Raw genomic sequence first — 26165 nt, 5'->3', positions numbered from 1 at the left:
ATCAGCAGTAATGTACATGAAGTGCCCATTGCAAAGTAGCCATGACCCTGAGCGGTAGATTTGTATGGCTCTGGGGTCCAGATAATTAAAATGTGTGGTTCATTGTAGTTACTGAATAAACACAGTTTGAATGAATGAAATAGCTTTGCAAGCAGCCTGCTTAGCGATTTTCTAAGTTAATGGGAGTACATATCTAATAAGGATAGTGAAAATCTAAAGGTTTCCTCCAAAGCTAATTTAAACTATTATGTTCTATCTCGGCCATAGAGGAACTCTGATCCGGTTGTAAAAGTAAGTAAATTATTTGACCTCCTTTTACATAAGTGAAGATATTAATAGTCAAGGGCCAATATAACAGAAACATGGAATAGCTAGTCGATGGAGAATTTATTGTGCAGACGTATCCACAGGTCTTGTGAATAACGGGGAATATGTTAGATCGGAAGTCCAGCATAAGTGTGTGCTTACTTTGAAGGAGAGTCATGAGTCTAGTCCTTGAATGTACCTTTCTGGTACTTGGCAGTGAATATTCCTCCAGCCCCTCTCATGAGCTTGCTCTCAGATGTGTGTAAGGATAGGAGGCACTGGAGGAAAACACAGCAGTTACCAATGACACCATTTCATCCCTGCTATTGTGTGTATGCGTGCATATTCCAAGGAAGGTGGGTTGGAAAAGCATTCAGCAGTACTTATGGAGGGGAAAAACAGCACAAGGTTTATTTCAGAGCTTCAGGTATCTCTGAATTAAAAATGCAGCTGTAGGGGCACCCGTGTGGCTCAGTTGTTTAAGCATCCTACTGGATTTCTGCTCAGGTCATCATCTCAAGGTTCTTGAGATCGAGCCCTGCGTTGGGGCTTGTGCTGGCAGCGTGGAGCTCACTTGGGATTTTCTCTCCATTCTCTCTGTCCCTCCCTTGCTCGTGCTCTCACTCGCTCTCTCAAAATGAATAAATAAACTTAAAAAAATATATAGCTCTAGGATGTAGACATCAGGGAAGAGACAATTGTATTCTTTTAGGGGGGAAGGTCCATAGATCCTTAGAGAGTGCATACATGGATGTCAGGGATTCCTATGAATCTCTGGAATGGAAGGCAGCATTCAGGATGTTTGTATATTTTCCGGCACAGTGGTCTTTTTTTTTTACTTTTTATTTTATATTTTGAGATTCTCAAAAGTGTCTTTGACTCTGAAAGACTTATTTGATGTTTGAACTTGAATAGGCACTGACTGGTGCTATGCATAATTATTATCATTTTTACCCTTATGAAACGGATCAAAGTAGAGGTATCATTCCAGTTTAATAGCTCAGAATGCTTGGTGATGTAGCCAGCACTCCCAGTAAGTGGCAAACCTTTGAATCCAGTGGTGTCTGACATGACCTGGTCCCATTCCTGACCCCTCTGTGTGATATTATGTATGTCATATACCTTGTGTACCCCTGAATTTTCCATCTGGGAATCGAGGGATTTAAACTACATGAGCCCTTGGGACACCTGGGTGGCTCAGTTGGTTAAGCAACTGACTCTTGATTTCTGCTCAGGTCATGATCTCACAGGTTCATGAGTTCGAGCCCTGCGTTGGGCTCCATGCTGGCAGTGCACAGCCTCCTTGGGATTCTCTCTCTCTCGCTCTCTCTTGCTCTCTCTCTCTCTCTCTCCCCCCACCCCGACCCTCCTGTGCTCTCTCTCTTTCAAAATAAATAAACTTAAAAACAAAACAGAAAACTACACAAACTCTTGAGGATGCTTTTAGCTTTTAAACTGATTCCACAGGGCACCTGGGTGGCTCAGTCAGTTAAGCATCTGACTTTGGGTCAGGTCATGACCTCATGGTCCATGGGTTTCCAGCCCAGCGTCAGGCTCTGTGCTGACAGCTCAGAGCCTAGAGCCTGGCTAGGATTCTGTGTCTCCATCTCTCTCTGCCCCTCCCCTGCTCGCATTCTGCCTGTCTCTCAAAAGTAAACATTAAAGGAAAAGAAAATTAAACTGATTCCAAATCTGTTAATTACCTGGACTGTTTTGTAGCTTTGCCCTTCAGTCCCCCAGTACCTGTTCAGTCTTGTGGTTTCCTTGGTAGTGTGAGCTGTCCATCTGAGACACGCTTCATAGCAGCTCTGTGTTTTTCTTCTACAAATGTCTCAGTCCTTGTAAACTTACAGAGCTTATAAACTTGCAGAGCGTTTTTCTTAAAATCTCAGTACACATATGGGCTGCAGTACACATATGATGCAAAATCCGCCTTTATAATTTTTTTCTGTTTTTTCTTTTTTAAAATTTTTTTTTTCAACGTTTATTTATTTTTGGGACAGAGAGAGACAGAGCATGAACGGGGGAGGGTCCGAGAGAGGGAGACACAGAATCTGAAACAGGCTCCAGGCTCTGAGCTGTCCACACAGAGCCCGACGCGGGGCTCGAACACACGGACCGCGAGATCATGACCTGAGCCGAAGTCGGCCGCTTAACCGACTGAGCCACCCAGACGCCCCTATAATTTTTTAATCAAAGTTTATTTTCTGTTGCAAGGTATTAGTTTTAATATGTTTCCTCAGTGCCCAGTAAAGGAAAGTGAGATGGACCCAGGCCTCTACTTGTTGCTTATTAGCTTACTGGGAATAACACTTGGGGGAGGGGATGCCTGACCCAAGTCTCTGTGATGCAAAGTGATAGGGACTTTTAGTGCCCCTGGGACCATGGAATTATGTTGGCTTTGGGTGAAATGCTGCACCCAGTGCATTCCAACACGTGGCCCTAGATATTTTGCTTGTCATAATTAATGGTTTTATGAGTCTCCAGGCTACAGCCTGCAGCCAAATGCTGTTAACATAGCTCTCAGATGATGGTTCTTCACGATAGCATGATCTTTCAAAGCTGGAGAGGAATGACCCCAGGGGCTGCCAGTGGGGAGGCAGAAAGAGGGTCCTTGGTCTCATCCCACACTCTGACTGCTGGTGGAAGACAGCAGAGACAGCAACAGGTGCAAGAATGGCTGCATTTCACCTTTGTTGAAAGCTGGGAAAGAAGGAATCGCAGACTCAGTTTAATTCTCTTTGGGAATACGTTTTCTTAGATCACATCCCTAACTCAGCCAAAGAATGCTGGATGTTTATAAAACTGTATGTTCTTCTAACCCCCCTCCTCAAAATCCTACCTTCCTAAGTGTGGTCTGATGATAAATCATCAATTCTTCTTCTTCTTCTTTTTTAAATTTCCAGAAGTCTGTATTCTGCACAGACTTGCATTTCCGTAGCTTTGCTGGAGTTCAGAAGTTTGAGCTGCCACTGAAGTATTGACTGTGGAGAGGAGGCGGGGTTTTCTGTCTCCAATGAGGTGCCTCCAGTGTCCGGGAAGCCTATCGCCTTTCCCAGGAGCGCTTACTCTGTGATCCAAGCAATAGCCACGCAGCCTGGTTTATTGTTTGTGGAGTCCTGTGGATCCTGAGCGGTTCACAGACGGGGAAAGAGGGCAAGTGGGCGCTGTATGATTCGGTGCTGCGCTGCGACAAGGGAGCCGAACTCTTTGATTTCTCCTGGGACACCTGTGTGAGCGAAGTTTAAACGGGGCGCCCGGGTTGACCCCCAAACCTCGTTCTCCAGCCCGAGGAGCTCCCTCCGTCTGCAGCAGACGGCTGCTCCCTGCCCGTGTGGGGAAGGATGCCTGGGAGAGGAGCAGGATTACAGTATGGGATGCTAGGTATCCACCAAAGAATCGGAGTGCCTTGGTTCCGTTCTCCAAGTCCTGACAAGTGTTCCTGAAATGAACGCGTTGCTTCATTTTTAAAGTTACACCAAACCAAGTGCCGCAATGTGGCTAGGATAACAAAAAAAAAAAAATTTTTTTTCTTTCTTTTCTTTTTGTTTCCTAACCCCTCATTTTCCTTTTCTTTGTAATTGGGTGACATAGGAGCAAGCAGTCTTGCCGCATCACGCCGTGCCTGACTCCCAGCGCTGTCTGAATTAGTGGGAAGGAGCAGGTTCGTTTAAAGGACATGGAACAGTTGTAAAACCCAGCGTCTGGTTTGCGGGGCTGTCCTTTGTCTGTAGTCGAGCTTGGTGTGCAAGAAGATGAAAAAGGAAGGCTCTTCAGGTTCTTTCAGACTCAAGTCAAATTCAGGGTCTCTCTCACGTGCTGTGAGTTGGATAAATTTCTCCTCCTTGTCCAGGCAGACAAAGAGGCTGTTCCGCAGTGATGGAGAGCTCTCGGTTTGTGGGCAGCAGGTGGAAGCAGATGATGAAAACTGGAATTACAGAACCCATCCCAGAAAAGGTGATTTGATGTTTTTTGTTTGTTTGTTTTTGTTTAAATTCTTAGAAGTTTGCAATGTAGAATTCTTTTTCTATCGCTGATTCCCCTTGGTGATTTTTGGCCCCCTTAGGACTTTTTGTTTGTTTTCGTTTTGGAATTCGGTGTCATTCACATTGATTGTTTCCATGTCTAAAATAAAAGCGCTCTTCCAGCTAGATTCAGCTTGAGACGGTGTCCTCCTGAGAAGGGAGAAATAGCCGCCTTTTGTCTTCAGCACTCTTTCCCCTCCGCAGATCCGCACACTCAGGTGACTTGTGAAAAGTTCAATGGTAAAACCACCCTCACGGAGCTCTTTTCTGAAACAGTATGCTGACAAAACTCTGGGAGTCAGGAATGGTCTGCTTGCACCTTCCTTTAAGAAGATTGATGAAGTTCATGACACTTGCAACAAACAGGTGTTAGAGTGACATCAAGGAAGCGGAACACACGAAGGGCTTGCCCTTGATACTGTGGCCAAAAGGAGTTTTTGGATTTCTTTCAAGTTCCGTTTCAGACCCGTGTTGGTCTCTGTGCCGAGGCTTGGCGTGTTTTGCCTTCCTCAAGGTGAAGAAAAATATGAGCCCCAGTGGGAGAGAGGGAAATATTTCAGTATTTCTTAACACACCCCTGTTCTGTGTTTAGAGTTTCTGAGTTCTTCCTTTTAGAATGTTTACTGTAGAGACTGAACTGTTAAGCTCTAAAATGGTTTCCCCATTCAGTGCTGTGGCAAAGCCCGGTAGGGGGGCGCTATTTAAGTATTACAAAGGAGTCCAGACATTCCGCGTGATTGTGTTTTCCCTGTTTATCACATTCTTCCCGTGCCGAAAGGAACCTCGCTGGAATCTTTCAGCGACCTGTTCTTTCCCTTCTTGTAGGAAACAAAACTGCTGAAACCCGAGAGAGTAAACACAGTTAAATATGTGCCAGTGGGCGCGGTGGTTCTATTCCACGGACTCAGGATTTCACACGGCTCTTCCTCCTGTATACTGTGTGTTAAGCCATTTGTTCTTCTCTATTAAACTGTGGCACAGGAGGGACGAGTTAATGCTCTTAGAAGATGTCAGTTGTTTATTATGTCAAGGAGGGGGTCAGCAGTGGTCCGCTGCCGCTGAGCCTACATATGCAGGTTTTTAGTTCAGATGGGGCATGAGTGCCACGCAGAGAAAAGGCATTGTGCTTTCTGGACGGAGTTGTGTGGTTTGGTTAGTCCACGAACTTTCCTCTTCTAAATCGGGAACGAGCTGTGGTTGTGGCAAATGGGTGGGTTGTCACGTTGGAGGCAAAAACGTTTGGAGGGTGGATACAGTCGTGTTGTGGTGGTCAGAGGGTGTAGTTTTGATCCCCTTGGCCTTTGCCAAAGGGGGTTCTTTTGTGACTGTTTTAAATCCGTCACTGTCACGTTTCTGTTAAAGATGATGCGCGCGTGAGCGTGTCGCTTCAGGATTTCTACTGGAGACGCTCCATCTAAATTAACACTAAAGGGAAAGAGACTGTCAATTTGCATGTGTTCGTTTTAGCTGGGAAATGAAGCAAACACTGTCCACTTGACTTGTGAAAAATAATGACGTTCTTGTGGAGAACTGGGATGGCTTGTAAAGGGAGGGGGGGGGCTCGTTTCTGCAACAATACAGAAGATTGTGCCCTTTATCCCTTAATGTCATTGGGGATACAGTCGCCCCATGAGGAGAAGTGGAGACGTAATACAGGGCGTAGATTTATTCGGTTCTTGGAAATAATTGCCTGTGGGTAATATTACCATTTTTGACATATGGAGTTGGGGGGAAAGCCTTAAAGAGCTGCCTAGAGATCATAGTGGGTACGATTCTATTCTGTTTTTGACTGACAATGGGCTTACGGAAGAAAATTGTCTCCCAAGTTTGACACGCTGTCCCAGGGGCACGTTATACCTGCTGACCCTTATTTCAAATGGCCCTTACCTTCGGAGAAATACAGAAGTGACTTTGTTTACACTTCCAGATCAAAAGAGGATAAATCTTTCAGAAAAATTATTCAGGATTAGAGTGTTGTTGTTGTTGTTGTTTTCCATTAGCAGCATCCAGTACAGCTAAAACTCTAGCAAGGATTCTCCATCAGCGCTAAGAATGCCCAATGGCCATACTAGGATTTGGTTGCAGATAAACGTGCAGTGGAGACATGCTGGTCCGATGGGAATTGCATAGCAGCTTTCGTTTGCTTCCTATCTGTCCGTCCAGACCACATGCTTTCCTTTCAGCCTGCTCCCCAACTCCCTTTAATCTACACAGGTTTCTAAAAACCTGCTTTCCCTGCTCCCCTCTCTCACAGACAGACACCACCACCAGGCAGTGGCAGCTAGAGGTAGGGCAGTGTAGCTTAACAAGTTAACCTTGCTTTAGGGTAGCGTCCTGTGTCTTCCCCGCCACCCCCCTCCCCCCCCCCCCCCCCCCCGTGGTACCTCTGGCTGCTGGGGTGTCCAGTTATGCAGCCTTAGGGCTTTCTCCCTTCCATCCAGCAGCTTCCGCAAGGCCAGAGTGCCTGCCTGCTCCCTGGCCGCTGTCTCCAGGTCACATTCCTTTGCGCAGTTAGCCCACGGAATCCTTCCTGTCAGTGTGGTCAGTGTGTTGTACGTATGTTCATTTTCTAAAACAGTTCTTTGACGTTTCATTTCAGAAGTTCTTTTTGCAGGGAATGCCCATTCCGGATTGCTTACTAGTAACATCAAAATAAAGTTCTTAAGCAGTTAGTCTTATGGGTATCTTTCCGTACACAAACCTATTATACATTTGTAGTTTAATGTTGCCGCTTATACTCAAGAAACTTAGTATAAAACTACAGTGCCTGGAAAATTTTTGGACGATGTTATTATAAGATTAGATGCTATCAGTAGGTTACTTTTCCTGAGTCTAAAAAGTAACCAGAGGATACATAATTGATATGTCCAAAGCAATCCCAACTAGGCACCTGCATGTTTTCTTTTATTCCAGCCCATGGCAAGTTTCAAAACTTAAAAACATTTGTACTCAGGAAGGTAAAAATGAATTAAGTAACAGCAGTGATCAGTTCTTATATTCTTAGTGGGATATGACCCATTACAATAGCAGATGATGTTTTGACTTAATTAGCCATAAAAATCAAGGGTGTGAATCAGTATCCTCTTGGGTATAAATTTAGTGAATCATGAGCTGTTTTAATAGATGCCAATGTAGTAAAAAAGTGGAAGTCAGCTGTAGGTGAGACAATAGGTAGCTTTTCACATGGATCTGTGAGAGCATTTATTGAAGAAACTTCTAGTACTACATGTGGGATGCAAAGAAATATAGCACCCAGGCTGTGAAGTCATGGAATCCATTCTTAAATGGAGAAGCAGATAAGACATCTAATGGGGAATTAAAGAGAAAATGCAGGATAATCGTGAAAACTGTAAAATGAATGGCTTAGATGAGAAGGTCCAGATAAAGATACTTTATCTTGAGCATTTTCATGTTTTGCATGGCCTTCTGGCTGTTAGCATTGATTCACACAACACTTAATGAGCTCCTGCTTTGTTTCCAGCACTGCGGAAGGTTCTCAAGGGAAACTAATGACTAGTATTTATTCTGTGCTCCCCCATCTTGCTCACTTACCCTTCTCTTGTCAAATAAAACCAAAAGAGGTGGAATAATAATGGGGTAGCCTCTCACTGAGCAAAGCATGTTTTGTTGTATCCCCTGCTCTGTTCAGCTGGGCAGAGGCGTGATTGATGATCCTGGTATTGGCAGGTCAGTGCATAGAGAGGGTAATTGACATGCAAAGCCTCAATTTAAACCATAGTTTCATTCTCCTCTTCAGGACTTTTATCATATGTGCTAGTAACATTACCCAATTTGAATTATTTGAATTTCAGTGTTTTTTTCCGTCCCAGGAACTACAAAAAAGAGCCAGAGAACGGCCTTGCTAGGTATCAGGGGTAATGAATAATCCATACACAAGATAATCAATTGTTGAGTGTGGGAGTTGGCTGTGTTTAAAGTAATTTCATCCCAGTGTCCTCCCTAGTAAAATAGTTGGCAGAAAACAGGATCCTTATTCATAATTAGATTAGCAATGATTTCAGCTATCACAATGGGGCCGGGGGGGGGGGGGGGGGGGGGGGGGAGGGGGGGAGAGGCACAAAAGGCCAAAAGCAGCAAGGTCAAGATCCTGTTTCCATGTAAACAGCTGTGACTTATTTTTGATCATAAAATCTTTAAAATTGTGGGATTTAAGGACATTTTCTTCACGGCATTAAAGAGACCTAAAAAGTATTGGCAAATATTGCTAAAGTAGCCCCCCTGCATTTGAGAGTAAAACTAGATAAATAAGTAATATTTCTTTTGAGGGTCACTAGGTACATTGGAAGAATAGCTAAATGGAGTTCATCGTGGTGTCTTAATAAAAGAGATGAGCAGAATTTTCTCAGTGCAGTAACTGTAATGTTTCCCTTCTTTCTACTGAAACTGACATTCTGTGAAAGAGACGAATAGTGAGTGCCACTTAATATTTTATCTGGTTCACTGAGACTGCCCTTTGTTGACCTTTGATTATTTTTTCTTTTGAAGTTGGGAATCTCTGTTGTCTTGCTGCCTTGTTTTATTGCAAACATGATCTTATTTGTTATTAAATTGGTGAAATTCTGTTGAAATGGTGTTTTATCTAATATCCTCTATTGTCTTAAAAATTTGTTGATTTGTTTTGAGAATTAGACACTTACTTAGATTATTAGAAAGACAGTATTAAAAGAAGTAACTTTGGGGCGCCTGGGGGCTCAGTCGGTTAAGCGTCTGACTTCAGCTCAGGTCATGATCTCGAGGTTCTCGAGTTCGAGCCCCGTGTTGGGCCCTGTGCTGACAGCTCAGAGCCTGGAGCCTGCTTCAGATTCTGTGTCTCCCTCTCTCTGCCCCTCCCCCACTCATGCTCTGTCTCTCTCAGAAATAAAAATAAAAATGTTTAAAAAAAAAAAGAAGTAACTTATTGTCAGAGCATTCATTTGGAAGTTTGTAACCTGTGTTCTTCTTCACTGAAATGCCTTTACTCGGTTTTGAAAACTTTTTTGAAATTGTTCTTTTCCAACAGTTGTTTTTTAAAATAATTTCAAAAGACCCTACACATTAATTAGTGTTAGTTTTTATAAGCTTCTTACAATTACCGTAGAATGTGTTATATTTCTACGTAATTTCAAGGGTTTTTGGTTTAACCATAATATTTTCTATCAAAGTTTTAAATAAAGTGTTTTTTAATGACACTATTTCCTATGAAACACTTCCGTCAATTCCAGTCTTATCAGTTTTAAATTCCTCAAGGTCTTTTGTATCTGCAGCCTCTTGTCCATCCAAACTATTCAGGCCTGCTCTGCTCTCACCTTGCCTTCTGAGTGGTCTTCTACTCCTTCTTGTTATCTTCACTCTGGTCCCCCTTTGAGCCATCTGTAAGTCTTGAGTCTACACTGTAATCAGAGTGATCTTGCCCAAATGCAAATATAATTGGCTCACTCTTCTGTTGCACTCCATTGCCTACAAAATAAAGCCTATCTTACTTAATGGAGTGTGGGCCCTGCGCCCTCTGCCCCCCCCCCCACTCCCCTCCCTCCCCTGCCCTTTTTTAACTCCCCCAGTAGCAAATGGATGCATTGCTCTTTGCACAGCCCTACCGTGTATCTCCTGCTCCCTGGGCCATCATGCTCCAGTCCCCGCCCCTGCCTGCTGGCTTCCTGCTGGACCTTCTCTGCTTTCTTTAGAACTCCGCGAAGCCTTCCCTAGTTCCCAAAGGGTAGAGCTGATTATTCCCTTCTCTGTGTGATTTCTCCACCTTCTACGTACCTCGGTAATTATGTTTATTATATACTAGATTGTACTTATAGCTTATGTGTCTGTGTCTTTAGCTAGACTGAACACTTTTAGGACAGAGACCAAGTCTGATTTATCCGTTTTATCCCCCAGGCTAAGTGCTCAATAAACGATTGCTGACCGGGTGAACATAACTCATCTGGGACCCTGTTAATAGTGCTGTTTGCACAGGGCACCGTGCAGAATGAGGCGGGGGGGGGGGGTCATAGGTAGCCCTGTGTGCTCACTTTGTCCAATATACTGATGACTGTAACCTCACAAGTGCTCCCAACTCTGAAGTTTCTTTAAAAAAAAATTTTTTTTTTTTACATTTATTTATTTTTGAGAGACAGAGCATGAGCAGGGGAGGGGCAGAGAGAGAGGGAGACACAGAATCTGAAGCAAGCTCCAGGCTCCGAGCTGTCAGCACAGAGCCTGACGCGGGGATCGAACCCACGAACTGTGAGGTCATGACCTGAGCCGAAGTCAGACGCTTAACCGACTGAGCCACCCAGGCGCCCCCTGACTCTGAAGTTTCTTGAGTATAGCAAAAGAGAGGGTTCACTTTGGGGGAGCATAATTTTGGTGGCAGTCTTCCGTTTCCTGTTGCTCACTCAAACTGTGTGTGAATCAAATACTTTGTAGAAACGTTTGATCATGAGTGTTTGCACCCCCAGGGAAGCTGGCTTAGCAAACAGAGATGAGGTAGGAGACCCGCTGATGCGTGTTGACACGGCGAGGCAGCAGCGTGCTCGTGCGGTTCTTTCTCGACCGGTTCCTCCGCTTCCACCCTTGCTCTCCCTGTCTCTGGCCTCCCCCGACCCCAAGGAAGGCTAATCTTGATGGAGCAGCCTCAGTGATCTTGCAAAACATCAGCCATAAGTCATGTCATGTAACCCTTCTGTGGTTTTCCTTCTCAGCGAGTTTGATAGTCTCCACAGTGTGCGGGAAGTTCCTCCGCGGTCTGCCTCCCTCACTCCACGGCTCCCCCAGCGGCACCTTTGAGTCACATCAGGACCCTTGCTGTTGAGAGCAGGCCATGAGGTTGACCTTCCCTTCACCCAGCTATGCCCCTTTGACCGTTCCCTCTCCTCTTTCAGATATTTGCTCAAGAGCCATCTCCATGGCCCTGTTTAAAGTTGTCACATCTTACCCTCCTCTTAGCCTTTCTAGCCCCATCTCTATTTTTCTCCAAAGCACTTACCACCATCTAACATACTATATGCTTTATGTACAGCTGACCCTTGAACAAGACAAGGGTGATGGGCACTGACCCCTATGCAGTCAAAAATCCCCATATAACGTTTGACTCGCCGAAAACTGAACTACTAACTAAGACGGCTGCTATTGACCGGAAACCTTACCGATAAGCTAAAGAATTGATGAACATATTTTGTATATTCTGTGTATTATATGCTGTATTCTTACCTAAGCTAGAGAAAAGAAAATGCTGAGAAATTTATAAGGAAGAGAAAATACATTTATAGGCCTGTACTGTATTTATTGGAAAAATTCATGTATAAACGGACCTGCATGGTTCAAACTCTTGTTCGAGGGTAACTGTCTTTATTTTCAGTACTGTCTCCTAAAACTAGAACTTAACCTCTAAGACAGGAGAGGTTTTTGTATGTTTTGGTAAGCAGTATTTCCCCAAGCCTGGCACATAGTAGGTATTCAGTAAAGTTTAGTGGAAAGAGAGAATGGTGCATGGAGCACTGAGTCGGGAAATCTAATAGTTCTCGTTCTGTCACTTGCTCATAACGTGACCTGGAACAAGTCACATCATCTGTTTAAACTCTAGTTTTCATTTTTGTAAAATGGGATAATACCTAGTCATCATACGTGTGGGTAGGAGGTGCAGCTAATTTATTGAATAAATGAGTGTATGTTTTCTTGATACTGTATCAGCTTACCGGTTGGATCTGGTTGTACTAAGTGATAGTGTCAAAGAGGTTGGCCATCTCTTTGCTATCGATAGTCAATTAAGCCAAAAGAGGTAGTTGTACTAGTGTAGAATATACTATTCTGTAGAATTCTCAGTGTAGAAATACGTGTTTTTAAATCGAGTTTTCTAAAAAGTTTATTTATTTATTTTTGAAGGGCGGGCAAGGGGCAGAGAGGAAAGGAAGTGAATCTGACTGTGTAGAGCCTGGTATGGGGCTCAAACTCACCAACCATGAGATCATGACCTGAGCTGAAGCTGGACACTTAACCGACTAAGCCACCCCTAGAAATAAGTGCTTTTACAGTACTTGTATAACTCAGACAACCCAACTGGAAGCTGTCATCTCCGTTACATAATCCTTCAGGTAATATGTACCACAGTTTTGATGTCAAATCCTGAAATGGTTAAAATACTCAATTGAACATCAGGTGTCGATCAGTCGCACTGCCTATAAGCATCTAATGAGGGCTTGCCATGGCTAGACACTATTAATAACACGTTACATGAGAAAACTCATTTAATAAATATTGTCTGGATACCATAAGTATCAGATAAAATAATAGCGTGATAAGCAAGGAAGGGTCACTAGGGAGTACTGAAAACCGGGCAGAGAAACCGAGGTGGTGAGACAGGGAATCGAGTGTAATTCTTCAGGAAGAGAAAGGATGTTGAAAGCACGTAGGGTATCTTGAGGTCTTGGACCCAGTATCTTTGGGTTCAAAGGTACAGGCTCTGCTTTGAGACTCTTTAGGCATGTGCGTCATACCTTACCTGAATTTGAAGCTCCTTGAAGTCTATTCTCTGTCTTATCCAGTGTCTTGCACTTTGCAAGAGTAGGTATTTGTTGTGTGAACATATGGTCAAGGCAATGTTAAGGGGAAACTGCTTGGTTATGGCACACAGAATGGATTTGAGCGGCGTAGAGCCTGAGAAGCGACAAAGTGCTGAGCACTTGGAAGCAATTATATAGGCACACAAGTTATGGACAGTTATGGAGCTACAGATTTTCGTGTGAGGCTTTCTTTTTTTTTTTTTTTTTTTAAATTTTTTTTTTCAACGTTTATTTATTTTTGGGACAGAGAGAGACAGAGCATGAACGGGGGAGGGGCAGAGAGAGAGGGAGACACAGAATCGGAAACAGGCTCCAGGCTCTGAGCCATCAGCCCAGAGCCCGACGCGGGGCTCGAACTCACGGACCGCGAGATCGTGACCTGGCTGAAGTCGGACGCTTAACCGACTGCGCCACCCAGGCGCCCCAGAGGCTTTCTTTATTAAGGGAAGTCCCAGGATTTAAGACTTACTTGTTGGGGCGCCTGGGTGGCGCAGTCGGTTAAGCGTCCGACTTCAGCCAGGTCACGATCTCGCGGTCCGTGAGTTCGAGCCCCGCGTCGGGCTCTGGGCTGATGGCTCAGAGCCTGGAGCCTGTTTCCGATTCTGTGTCTCCCTCTCTCTCTGCCCCTCCCCCGTTCATGCTCTGTCTCTCTCTGTCCCAAAAATAAATAAACGTTGAAAAAAAAAAAAAAAAAGACTTACTTGTTGGTGTCACGTAGCATCTGTGATTTTTGTGGTTATGGTTATGTGTTTTCTCGCTTTATGAAATGTGGGTAGTCTTCACATTGCGTGTCTAATCTTCCTAATTAAAGATGATATTTATGGTGACCACTATCTTAATAAATGTGATCGGAAAACTAGCATATAACCAGCATACATATTGTTTGTATACAGAGCCATGCGTGTGTGACGCTGGGAGGCTGGAAGCTGGTTGTAGTGATCTGTGGTCTGCCCCTCTTCAGCTCTAGTAAACCTTTCTCTTCTGTACCACCAAATTTGGCATCCCAGATTGTTCTCTGTCATTTATGGCTGAAATTCGATGACTGACTAGTCATCAGAGACATTACACCAACAATTATTTATTTAGTTCTTGCTGGAACCCATCACCATGCCAGTTGCACAATATTTTGGCTACGTAAATATATATGATACATGGTGGGCGCTTGCCTATCAGGTGTCTGAGACAGTCGCCCTTGAAGGATTTGTTAGCCGGTGTTCCCAGCTAGTGCTCCCCCTGGGCTAGTACTACCCTTTGCTAGACTCATTCCCACGATCTGGGATTGTCTTATGGATTCTTGTGTTTTGAGAGCTTCTATTGCCAGGTAGGCTTGATAGAGAACAACGCCTTGGGAGAGCCCCACGGAGGAGCAAGCCTCTCTCAGATTCCAGGAGAAAATGGCTTGGATTGTGAGTAACCTGGAATGACCCTGCACACAGGGCCTTCCCTAGAGCAGGCACTCATTAAGTGCCATTTTCATGCCCTACTACTTTTGAAAAAGAGTGTGTTGGGGGCGGGACTGAGTGGCAGATAATGGGAGAAGGTGGCAGTAGACTGGAGGAGGGAAGAAGATGGGATAAATAATAAGGCAAGAGGAGCTAATGAGTCTCCATACTTCTCCATGCTGCCTTCCCTGTGCTAACAGTTTTCTGATCCGGTCTTCTAAAGCGGTAAAGTAATGGTAGTCTGCTGGGACTCGGTCAAGTTCCTGGATATGCTGTTTGCACAACTGCTTGTACACTTGTAGTATTTTGAGGTTGTTTCAAGATACAGCTTAATAAAGTTTGTATGTGTGGTTGAAAGGGTGTGGAACAAGGACAGAGGCTAATGTATTCACTGGTTAAAATAATTTTAGTGGCGCACGTAAATTATCTGATTTGGGTTCAATGTATGTTTATCCTTCTCGAAGAAAAGCCCATTTGCAAGTGAAAGCCACCAGCAGTTGAGATTTCCATAAACCGTATCACTCGATTTTTGTCTTTTCAGTAAACTTTAAAAGAGAGAGTAAGAGTAAATATATTTTACTGTTGATACGGTTCCCTTGCCCCTATTCCCGAAGGTTCTTGTTTACTTTGTAACTGGAAACGCCTCAGCTAAAGTAGAAACTGGGTGTCGGGTGTTTCTGGATTACATTTTGAGATAAACCAGAATTCCTACCTGAACACAGGCGTGTCCTGCTTCGGTCTTGATTGGTTGGGGATTCTTTTACAAAGCATACAAAAGACAGTTTGTGAATTTGTCTTGGTGGGTGGTTGTGGCTGGTGTTGGCTTGGTCGCTGTGGTCATTTTGACCAGTAGTTATTTATTTACATAGTTTTTTTTCACCAACAGAAAGTACCTAGAGTGCTTTGACTTCCTGGGAAAGGAACTTTGATTTTTACCTTAAAGTAATTTTATTGCAGAGTTAATCAATATCCTTTATTCCTGCTATAAAAATATCTTTTAACCATTTTTCTTTTTAGCTGGCCGCCCCATTATTTGTCCTCAGGTATGAATGCCTGAATGTTGTTCTGTCCTAAGGATCCCACTTCTGTTTGATTTGTAAGGAGTTTTTGAGACACCCGGTTGCATTTGGGGCATTCTGATGGGCTACTGATGTTTTCTGAATCTGGCAATGTTGGGATTTTTCTCCGTTAACATTCCTTCGGATCATCAGACCTTGGTTACATCCCACACACTGGGGTATGTGTTAGTTTATCCACTTGACCTGGGTGCTTAAGTCATTGTAACGACGACGGAAAGGTCACAGAGCTAGTTTTAGAGATCTTGAAGGTTATGCGTCAACTCCGACTAACAGAGGTCAGAACAGAAATCAAATTAGTAACATTTCCTCAAATTTCTGAGCAAGTTGAGCCAGGTTGCTCTATAACAAATGCTTGTTTGGGATGGAATAAAGAATCTTCTACAGTAGAACTATAGTATGAATGTCTTGAGCTTTTCAGTGCCAGAAAAATTTAATTACAGTTGACTTTTTAAAAAAAAAAATTTTTTTTAATCTTTATTTATTTTTGAGAGAGAGAGACAGAGTGTGAGCAGGGGAGGAGCAGAGAGAGAGGGAGACACAGAATCCGAAGCAGGCTCCAGGCCCTAAGCTGTCAGCACAGAGCCCGACGCAGGGCTGGAACTCACAAATCATGAGATCATGACCTGAGCCGAAGTCGGACCCTCAACCAACTGAGCTACCCAGGTGCCCCCAGTTGACTTTTAATTTGTTTATTTTAATTTTTTTAATGCTTTATTTTATTTTACTTATTTTTTTGAGAGAGAGACAGAGCATGAGCGGGGGAGGGGCAGAGAGAGAGGGAGACACAGAACCCAAAGCAGGCTCCAGGCTCTGAGCTGTCAGCACAGAGTGCGATGTGGGGCTTGAACCCACAAATGGCGAGATAATGACCTGAGCTGAAGTCGGATGCTTAACCGACTGAACCACCCAGGCGCCCCTATAGTTGACTTTTTGTCAATGACTCTCAAAATTTTGCCCGTGTCCATAATAATAGGTACACTTTAGATTGGTTTATAGTCCACACATTGTGTATACATTTGACCCTTGAACGACATGGGTTTGAATTGCATGGACCCTCTTATACATGGATTTTTCCCCAATAGTTACAGTACAGTACTGTAAATGTATTTTCTCTTACTTATGTTTTTCTTAATAATATTTTCTTTTTTTCTAGCTTACTATGACGTAAGAATATAGCGTATAATACATACAACATATGAAATATATGGGTTAATCGACTTTATGTAGTTAAGTCTTCCAGTCAACAGTAGGCTGTTTAGTAGTTAAGTTATTGGGGAATTCAAAAGTTACACACAGATTTTCAACTGTGCAGAATGGGGAACGAGTGAAGGAGTTGGTGCGCCTAGCTCCCATGTTATTCAAGAGTCAACTGAACACACACACACACACACACACAATGAAGCAGAAGTTTTGTGAAGCTACTTCATTGTCACATGACTCCATGCAACAATTTTCTCTTCTGTTTTATTCTTTTTTTTTTTAACTTTATTAATTGATTTAGAGAGAGAGAGAGAGAGCACACAAGCAGGGGAAGGGCAGGGAGAGAGAGGGAGGGAGGGAGAGAGAGAGAGAGAGAGAGAAAGAATCCTAACAGTGCAGAGCCCAACTTGGGGCTCGAACTCACAAACCTTGAGATTAGCACCTGAGCTGAAATCAAGAGTCAGAAACTTAACCGACTGAGCCACCCAGGTGCCCCTTATTGTTTTATTAGGCAGAAAACGTCAGTCCTCACCTACCGAAGTGATGTTGTGACTCCCTTATTATATCATAGCCTTCAATGGGTAAAACACTGCTTTCAGTAGACTTCACTTCCTTGGGTAGGTTCTTAATATTCTTGTGTACCAGGTCACTCCTTCACAATGTTTAAGAGTGACAAACTAGGATGGAGTTTCTGTGAATAATCCATGGTCATTTCAATCTTGTAGAAGGGTCTCACACCTCTGAAGTGTCTTGAGATGCAATGTAGATTTGTGGTGCATCTCAGCAATCATCTGCTCTGAGGACTGACTTACAGTCATGAGCATGTAAGCGTTCCCCATGGCAAGTTCTCTTCTAGGTTGACCTCTGGGCCCCTCTCCCATAAGGGGAAATGCTTAAAAATTAGGCGGCACTGAGTGATTTCCAGTGTAACCCTTGTTGCCTGATGGAGCACAGTGTCACAGAGCTTGCCTTCCGCAGATTATGTGCACCTGCTAACCGACCCAGGGGAAAGCTCATGAATAGCAATGTCTGAAGAATTTCTGCCTTGTTCTGGAGATTTTTCTATCATTATGCTTACTGGCCTACTGTCTGTCCCCCTTAGAGGAAAATCAGTTGAGAAGTTGCATCCATTTAAGTTCCCTTTCCAATTGTTGGACTCTAGCCTGTATGTGTCAGATATCCGATGTCTAATTGGAGGGAGAACTCATTTCCTTTGAAACATAAGGTTATTGTAAAAAAAAAAGAAAAAAAAAACAACAACAGAAAACAACAACTGGTAATTGGTTAGAGATACTTTTTTTTTTTTTAATTTTTTTTTCAACGTTTTTTATTTATTTTTGGGAGAGAGAGAGACAGAGCATGAACGGGGGAGGGGCAGAGAGAGAGGGAGACACAGAATCGGAAACAGGCTCCAGGCTCCGAGCCATCAGCCCAGAGCCTGACACGGGGCTCGAACTCACGGACCGTGAGATCGTGACCTGGCTGAAGTCGGACGCTTAACCGACTGCGCCACCCAGGTGCCCCAGAGATACTTTTTTAATATGGACTACATGTTAGCTGATATAAAATGTTAGAGGAATATGCCTTTTATTTATTTGTGTTTTCATATAATAGAAGCCTGCCTTATTCATCTTTCAGGATCTTATTTTTTATTTTTTAATTTTTTAAATGTTTATTTATTTATTTTGAGAGAGAGAGAGTATGAGTGGTGGAGGGGCAGGGAGAGAGGGAGAGAGAGAAATCCCAAGCAGGCTCCACACTGACAGCACAGAGCCCAGTGCGGGGCTCAGTCCCACGAATTGTGAGATCATGACCTCAGTCGAAATCAAAGAGTCAGACGCTCGACCGACTGAGCCACCCAGGTGCCCCTCATCTTTCAGAATTAGCAATATTTTCTTATGAATGTTGTTCTAAAGCATACTCTGCAGATAGAGTCTCTTTGCAGGTTATGGTTGACACGGTATTCAGACGTGTATGGTCTCATTCCATTGTTATGACAGTCCTGTGAGATGGGCAGAAGAGGTGACATTATCCCCTTTGGTGGCAAGAAAACAGTCTCTGAAAGACGAAGTGACTTACCTGATGCCATATAGATAATGTATAGATTGGGTCTGAGTCCACTTCTTGTGACATGGTCACACTCTTTCCGTGACACCGTGCAGTGTCTCTGCTCAATCCACACAGCACAGTTGAACGTTGCTTTGAGGCTTCGGGCGTCCCTGTGAATAGTCACTGAACGGGTAAGAACCTGGTGATGCTCCCTGGTGGATGCTGAGATGAGTAAGATCTTTGCTTTGGCACAAAGTGGGTCTCCACTGCCTGCTGCTTGTGCCACTTCTGCTGGAAGGCTGTCAGCTCTCTATCCCCGTGTAGTTGTGCCTGCCTCTTGTCCTCACCACACTCTGACTTGGTATTTCTAATTTGTTACCCTGTGTGGAGGGTCGGGGCGATCCAATTTATTGCAACAGGGTTGGTCAAAAAATTATAATAACAGCTTGAGCCATAATCCTGTGAGTGATGCTCTCTGGTCAGAGACCATTTTGGCTTCTTGACTTCTTGACCAGATGTTGAGTGGGTGAGTTTGTCAGAAAAGTGATCTCTTGATAAGTAGGATGTGACTGTAATAGGTAAATAAGTTTTTTCCATGTTTATCTTTTGTTGGCTTTTCTTCTCAGGACAGTTGAATGAAGCACGTGTTTGCATGAATGTTATGAAATTGTGACTTAGGCCATCCCGGTTCTTTTTGTAAATGCTAGATTTTAAACACTTCTATAAAACCACTGTGAGTTTTCAAGGAGGATCACCGCACTGTTTCACGTAATAAACAAGTGTAGCTTTGCCGCTTTTAAGCTTTGGTTTCACCATCAGCCACTTTCTCTAATAATGTGTTATGTTCTCCCTCTCCTCTGCCTCCCCTCTCTTCATTCCAGCTGATACTTGGACACCAGGTATATGCTCATGTGTTTCATATGGTTAAAATTGCCTCCCCATATCTTCAATTCCGTATCTTCACATCATCTGCTTCAAAAAAATAACAAAAGATCGTGAAGATGAGACCGTATTCCTATGACTGAAACCACTTCTTCTCCACTGAGTATTTTTAGTCAAACACTTTAAGTGACATTTGATCCTCATTAACACAAATGGGAATGATGTAAAATGGGACTGAAAAAACTGATTTGATTCTGTCTTTTCTGCGAATTTCTTTCTTTCTTTTTTTAATGTTTATTTTTGAGAAAGAGAGAGAGGGGGGGTGAGCAGGGGAGGGTCAGAGAGAGAGGGAGACACAGAATCTGAAGCAGGCTGCAGGCCCCAAGCTGTCAGCACGGAGCCAATGCGGGGCTAGAACTCACGAACCGTAAGATCAAGACCTGAGCCAAAGTCGGGCGCCTAACCGACTGAGCCACCTAGGCGCCCCTGAATTTCTTTTTAAAAATTTTTTTTTCGTGTTTATTTATTTTTGAGAGAGAGTGCATGTGCACAAGCAGGGGAGGGGCAGAGAAAGAGAGAGAGAGAGAGAGAGAGAGAGAGACACAGAGGATCCCAAGCAGGCTCCACGCTGTCAGCCCAGAGACCAATGTGGGGCTCGAACTCACAAACGATGAGATCATGACCTGAAATGAAGTCGGATGCCCAACCCACTGAGCCACCCAGGCGTCCTCTGTGAATTTCTTAATAAACCAGTAATATCCCAAATACTCAGAATTAACATGATCTTTGAATAATAGTCTATGTTGAAATGTTGCAGTCCCCATTTTTGCACCCTAGGCCCACAGTAGTAGCTCATTGAATATATAGGAGAGCTCCAAAAATGTTGAGATGCAATTTGAATAAGTTGAAAGTAGAGTTTAAAAAGCAAATGTTTTTTCCCTGTGACTCAAGAAACGAGGCTCAGAGAAAAGTAACAATTTCAAGAAGCACTGTTAGCCTTTCTCTCATTTTCCAAACATTAGAGAATTAATAAAAGAGGCTCACTCCTGATATCAAAAGCTCTGGATACCCAATAGAGTTATTCTGTGTTTTGGTTGTAAAATCTCAGAGATAATAATTATAAAGATGTTTTTCTTTTCAGATAAAGTGACATTTCGAATAAGTCTGTTTTGTGAATACCTGATTAGAAAAGCCAACTGGAGCAATTGTTTAGAGGCAGTGACCACATGTTTTCCTGTCTCAGTGTCATTTAAGAGCATTTTAGTAAATATTTGTATATAGTCTCTGAATTGGAGCTATGAAGGATCCAAGTAGAGTTACCTTCACAAAACAAGACTAACCTGTTAGGGGCCGGTGGAGCCCTTTCTCCTCTCTTCAGTGGTTTTCAGATTGTGTTCCTGTCTATTCTTTAATTTTGACCTTCCTGACCCCTCTGGGAAGGTCAAGCAGCAGATTCCTTTGCTGACCTTCCAGAACACTTTTGGGAAGCTTTTCCTTCAATGTATCCCACAGAAAGTTTTCTTAAATAGATACGCAGCAAATGAGCAACTTCTGAAGGGTGGAAGAGACATCTGAAAACAGGGTCTCTGGTGTCGCTTTTATTCTACTCACAAAAATAAAATTCATTCAGCTTTCAAAGAATTGAAGGAAAAAAACCAAACCAAACTCAACCCCCACCCCCAGCCTCCCACCCCCCCAAAAACCCCACAAAAGACAAACAGAAAACCCCAAGGGCCCTGGGCTATAGCCTTTCTTTTGCATGAAGTGAAGTGCTCAGAGAAAGTCGAATCACTTAATAGAGCTATCAGAAGCACATCTGCCTCAAAATAAGTGCTTTTTCAAACTTTAAATGTAGTATTCTATTTCTGACATATAACTTTTTTTTCCTCTTGAGGGGCTGTGGATTTATTATCATTAATAGCTGAGTTTGCAGAGATGCGTGAAATAAAAATAGAACACAAATGCCAGCCATTACCATCAACAGAATCGTAGGTGACTTCTGTTAGGGCTTAACTTTACTGATGTCAAGCAAAGAAGGGAGGGAGAGAGAGGGAGAGGGACACACAGGCAAGGAGGGAATGAAGGAGGAAGGAGGGAAAGAGAAAGAGGTAAAACAAAAACAAAAAACGGAAAAGGCTTAGATCTGTTTAGCATGATCAAAGAGGAGGATCAGAAAAGAGCTGTTTCTGTGGTTTGCTCTGTTCTCTGCGGATCTTGTAACTCTGTGATTATCATGCACCGCCACCCTGAAATTGGTCTGCCGATTTGAGAATCATTTTCTTGCTTATTTTTAAACTCCTCTAAGGACAGGGAAAGGACTTGAAGGAGCCTAAATCGTGTGGTTTCCTCAAACCATTACTGTTGTAAATCCTATGGGTCCCGAAATAACTTGGCTATTCCTGAAGTTTCAAACTGCCTGACCGCTCAGAAGACTTGGCGGTTGAAAGGGAAGTGATTAGCCCCTTCCTTTAAGCCTTGTCACCAAGGTTTAAGTGGGTCAAAAGTTGGAGAACGTGAGTTCAGAAATAAACTACCTTTTTATGGAAATCTTCTAGTTCATTACAGAACGTTGAGTTTTTCAGATACATAGTGGGCTTTAAAATAAAGTGTTTTAAATTTGTAAGTCTTAAGTGAACTTAAATATTAGAGTATTTTGTTATCTGTGCAGAAATTATCAGGAGCCTAGACATTTTAACTTGACACATCTTCCTTTCAGTTTTTATCTGTTTACTTGATGATTAAAGGTAATGACAGTCCAGTTACTCTCTATGGTTATGGGCTTATGTTTTATTAACAAGGAAATTGTGGCAGAACTCGTGTTCCTCTTGTTTGGCTGGTTCATGATCTTGAGTAATTCTGATTTGTAGACTGACTTCTCTTTAGGCTGATTTAGGAGGGTAATTTCGTGAGTGGAAGAGTTACACCTGTTTCTGTGGCTGGCGGTTGGTGATTGTTTTAACTTCCTCAGATTACTCAGATGCTTAGGGGAAAAGGATACAATTGACCTCCCTCTTTTTAGGGTTTTTGTTTGTTTGCTTTTTGTTTTTAGAGGGGTTTTCATCGATATGTGTATTTTGGGAGTCACACGTTGACGAACTATGCGGTAGGAAAGGATATGAGGATATTTATACGTGCTCTAAACTTAGACTCTTCAAAATATGCACATATTAGGTATATTGGTAATGGCAAAGCGTTACGAAAATTAATTTTAGACTCTAGGGGTTTTATTTTTCTCCTGTAATACGTTTCCTAATAAGTTCACTAAGAAAGGGGATTTGGGGTCATTATTATGACATCGTTTTGGGATCCTCCCTCCAGCTGGACACACTGACTTCAATGTTCTTGTATGGATATTTTCAAAAATATTTTTTTTCTTTTCCACTTCCATCATCCTTCAAACATTTAATTAGGCTGAAGGAGAATAGGAAAAACTGCTTTCTGAGTTTGTTGGAGAAGCTGTCTTGAGAGAGAATGGTTTTTTTGTTTGTGGGTTTGAAAATGAGGCCGCGGGGCACCCTGGGTGGCTCAGTTGGTTGAGCGTCTGACTTCGGCTCAGGTCACGATCTCGCGGTCTGTGAGTTCGAGCCCCATGTCAGGCTATGTGCTGACAGCTCAGAGCCTGGAGCCTGCTTCGGATTTTGTGTCTCCCTCTCTCTCTCTGCCCCTCCCACGCTCGTGCTCTCTCTCTCTCTCTCTCTCTCTCTCAAAAATAAGTAAACATTAAAAAAAAAATGAGGCCTCTTTAGACTATTAGCCTTTTTTGTTTTTTTAAAATTTTATTGAGACATAATTGACATATAGCATTAGTTTTAGGTATACAACATAATGATTTGATATTTGTGTATACCGTGATAGACTATTAAAGAAATGATGATTTTATAAAAATTCCACCATAGATTTAACTATTAATGATCAGTAACTATTATTTAATAATGAGTTTCAGTATAGTTATATGTAGGGAAAATAGTATCTATTTAATTTTTTTAATATTTTTTTAATCTTTACTTGTTTTTGAGACAGAGACAGAGTGTGAGCAGGGCAGGAGCAGAGAGAGAGGGAGCCACAGAATCCGAAGCAGGCTCCAGGCCCTGAGCGGTCAGCACAGAGCCCAACACGGTGCTCGAACTCATGAACTATGAGATCATGACCTGAGCCAAAGTCGGATGCTCAACCGACTGAGCCACCCAGGTGCCCCAGTATCGATTTAATTTTAAGGACTATGTTAAATTTTTTAATGATGTCTCATAGGAATCATTATGCTACAGGATATATATCTCATTTAAGTTTTATACACTTTCCACTAACATTTTGCTTTTGGACAAAATATTAACGTGACAATAATTTTGATTTATGCTACGAACGTTGATCACTTATTCTGTTTCAGGTATCCCATAGGGCATTACGGATTAAGTGAAAATGAGCGAGTCTCTGCTTTGAGGACCTTTCATTTTAGGTGGGCAGGTGGAATTGAGACACTATGATAGCTGCATAGATAAAGTGCCCTGATGACTTAGTGCAAGGAGAGATTGATTCTGCTGGGGGAGAGGAGCATGATCAAAGGAGGCTTCAGAGAAGTAAAAAACAGGCTGTGGGAGACGGGGCTGCGTTTTAAATTTTTTTTTTTTTTTTAACGTTTATTTATTTTTGAGACAGAGAGAGACAGAGCATGAACGGGGGAGGGTCAGAGAGAGGGAGACACAGAATCTGAAACAGGCTCCAGGCTCCCAGCTGTCAGCACAGAGCCCGACGCGGGGCTCGAACCCACGGACCGCGAGATCACGACCTGAGCCAAAGTCGGCCGCTTAACCGACTGAGCCACCCAGGCGCCCCGGGGCTGCGTTTTAGATGAAGGAAATGATGGCCTGATCAAAGACAGTGGAGGTATGAGACCATACGAAGTATGCACAAAGCCTGCCGACAGGGCCCCTGAGCGGGGATATGACCAGAAAATTTGGGGAAAAGAATGGACTCCAAGTGTCAACCCTTTTACTTTACTGCTAGACGAGGAGCACGGGGTTTATCCATACCTTGTATTTTTCACATAAGTGGAATCATCATCATCATCATCATCATTTTCCTAAAGGAGAGAATAGAGCAGATGAAGCTCTTTTGGAGAGAGGTAGTTAGTATGAAGGTGAATGAAGAGGTCAGATTTAGAAAGAAAAAATAAACGAATATAAAGGCATCAAGGAGTGTTGTAGCTTGAAGAAACATCTCAGCCATGGGTGGTACCTTTGGAAGCTACATCAGGTAGGATGGATGGAGCAAGGTTGCACAGGAAAGACTCCTTCCTGCTGCTGTTGCTGATGAGGTGCACTGTGTCCCTAAGGTGGACGGGTGGCGTTCCAGACCGGAGGCCAATGGACAGCAATGGAGTCGCGGCAAATCTGCACGCGTAAGGGAGACCAGGAAAGGATGTGAAATCATCTAAGGGCTCAGGTCAGCTTGCAGACTCATTATTACATTCCCTGGGAAAATAGAACCAGAGGGACCCAAGAGTTCTTAAAAAAAGAAAATCAAGTCATTTGGCTATTAGAGCCAGGGTGGCATGAATGAGATTAGAGACGGGAGTTCACGGGAAAGAGCCGAATGAGGGCTGCTTTCTTGGCTGTGACGTCACGAAGTCCAGACTCAGCTTTGAAGGAAAAAACATTGAAATCACCCTGGCTCAGGAAAATATATTTTAAAATGGCCAATTAGAGCAGAACTCTCATGATTCCTAGAGGAGAGATAGTGACCTGCGTGAGCCTGCCTGAGGCCAGAAGCCACTGAAGAACTCTCGTGAAGTATCTGCCAGTTTCCTTGGCCTTCTGTAGCTGATTTGGGTCCAGCACGAAGTAACCTGTCTTTTTAATGAGCCAGGATTCAGACATCTCAGAGAATGGTTGCCCCTGGATTAAGTAGGTCAGCTCTGCCTCCAGAGTACAGAAAAATCAAACAGGAGACAGCGTGAGATGATGGTAGGTGGAGGAAGTGTCTAGAACAAAGACCCGTGTCCAGGTTTCCGCATGATGAACTAGCACTGCTATAGAAGTGGCCAGACTGGCACACTAGACCATGGGAACGAGCTGGGGAAAAGGTGAAGTTAGCCAATTTAAAGACAAAGTGCTCTAATATTTTTTCATCTTTCTCTTGGGCCTGTGGGAGTAATAAATATATAGAAAAACTCGGAACGTTGGTAAAAACAGAAGTACCATAGAACCGTTGGGGAGCTGGCAATGACTAAACCTTTAGTATAAGATGTTCCAGTGGTGCCACTCAGCCTTGGCCACCAGAGGGGCTCCTCCTCTGGTCATTCTGATCTCAAAAGTATCAGAGGGTTTCGGCATCCTCAGTCTCTTGTAATATAGGGGAAAATGGAAAATGATGTTTGGCAGTATGTCTTTAATCTCCTCTGACTTTCAAAGCACTGAGATGAGCGCCCAGAGATATAGGTATGAAAACAAGCCTTACCTGGTGGAATACTTTTCTAGTTGATGCAAAACAAACCCTGGAATGGGTACAAAGAAGGCGTTTTTCATCGCCGTCTGACCCTTTTGGTAGGAATAAGAGCCAAGATGCGTAGAAAGAAAATACTGGTTTGCCTGCTGTTCTTGTATAATTTTGTCACGTGTTTTGCCAGGAACAAGTAGAATC

The 26165-nt window shown here is 43.2% G+C and overlaps 1 protein-coding gene across 8 annotated transcripts in view; it reads left to right on the top strand.

Moving 5' to 3' along the window:
• Positions 1–26165, top strand: part of NHSL1 (NHS like 1) — a 246724-nt gene that overhangs the window by 106671 nt on the left and 113888 nt on the right. The window contains exon 1 of one of the 8 annotated variants that reach the window (XM_086707988.1): positions 2442–4263. The exons of 5 other annotated variants lie outside the window; for them this stretch is intronic. In XM_086707988.1, coding sequence (XP_086564114.1) covers positions 4062–4263 — 202 coding nt within the window. In that variant the 5' untranslated portion in view covers positions 2442–4061. Of the gene's footprint in view, positions 1–2441; positions 4264–26165 lie in introns of those variants that run through there. 2 more of the 8 variants (XM_086707989.1, XM_086707993.1) reach the window with 2 other exon arrangements.

Source organism: Puma concolor, chromosome B2 (genome assembly GCF_028749965.1).
Source record: "Puma concolor isolate L17-30 chromosome B2, mPumCon1.1.hap2, whole genome shotgun sequence".
NCBI lineage: Eukaryota > Metazoa > Chordata > Mammalia > Carnivora > Felidae > Puma > Puma concolor.
The sequence above is the reverse complement of the archived record's forward strand: the minus strand, read 5'-3'. Positions and strand labels throughout refer to the sequence as shown.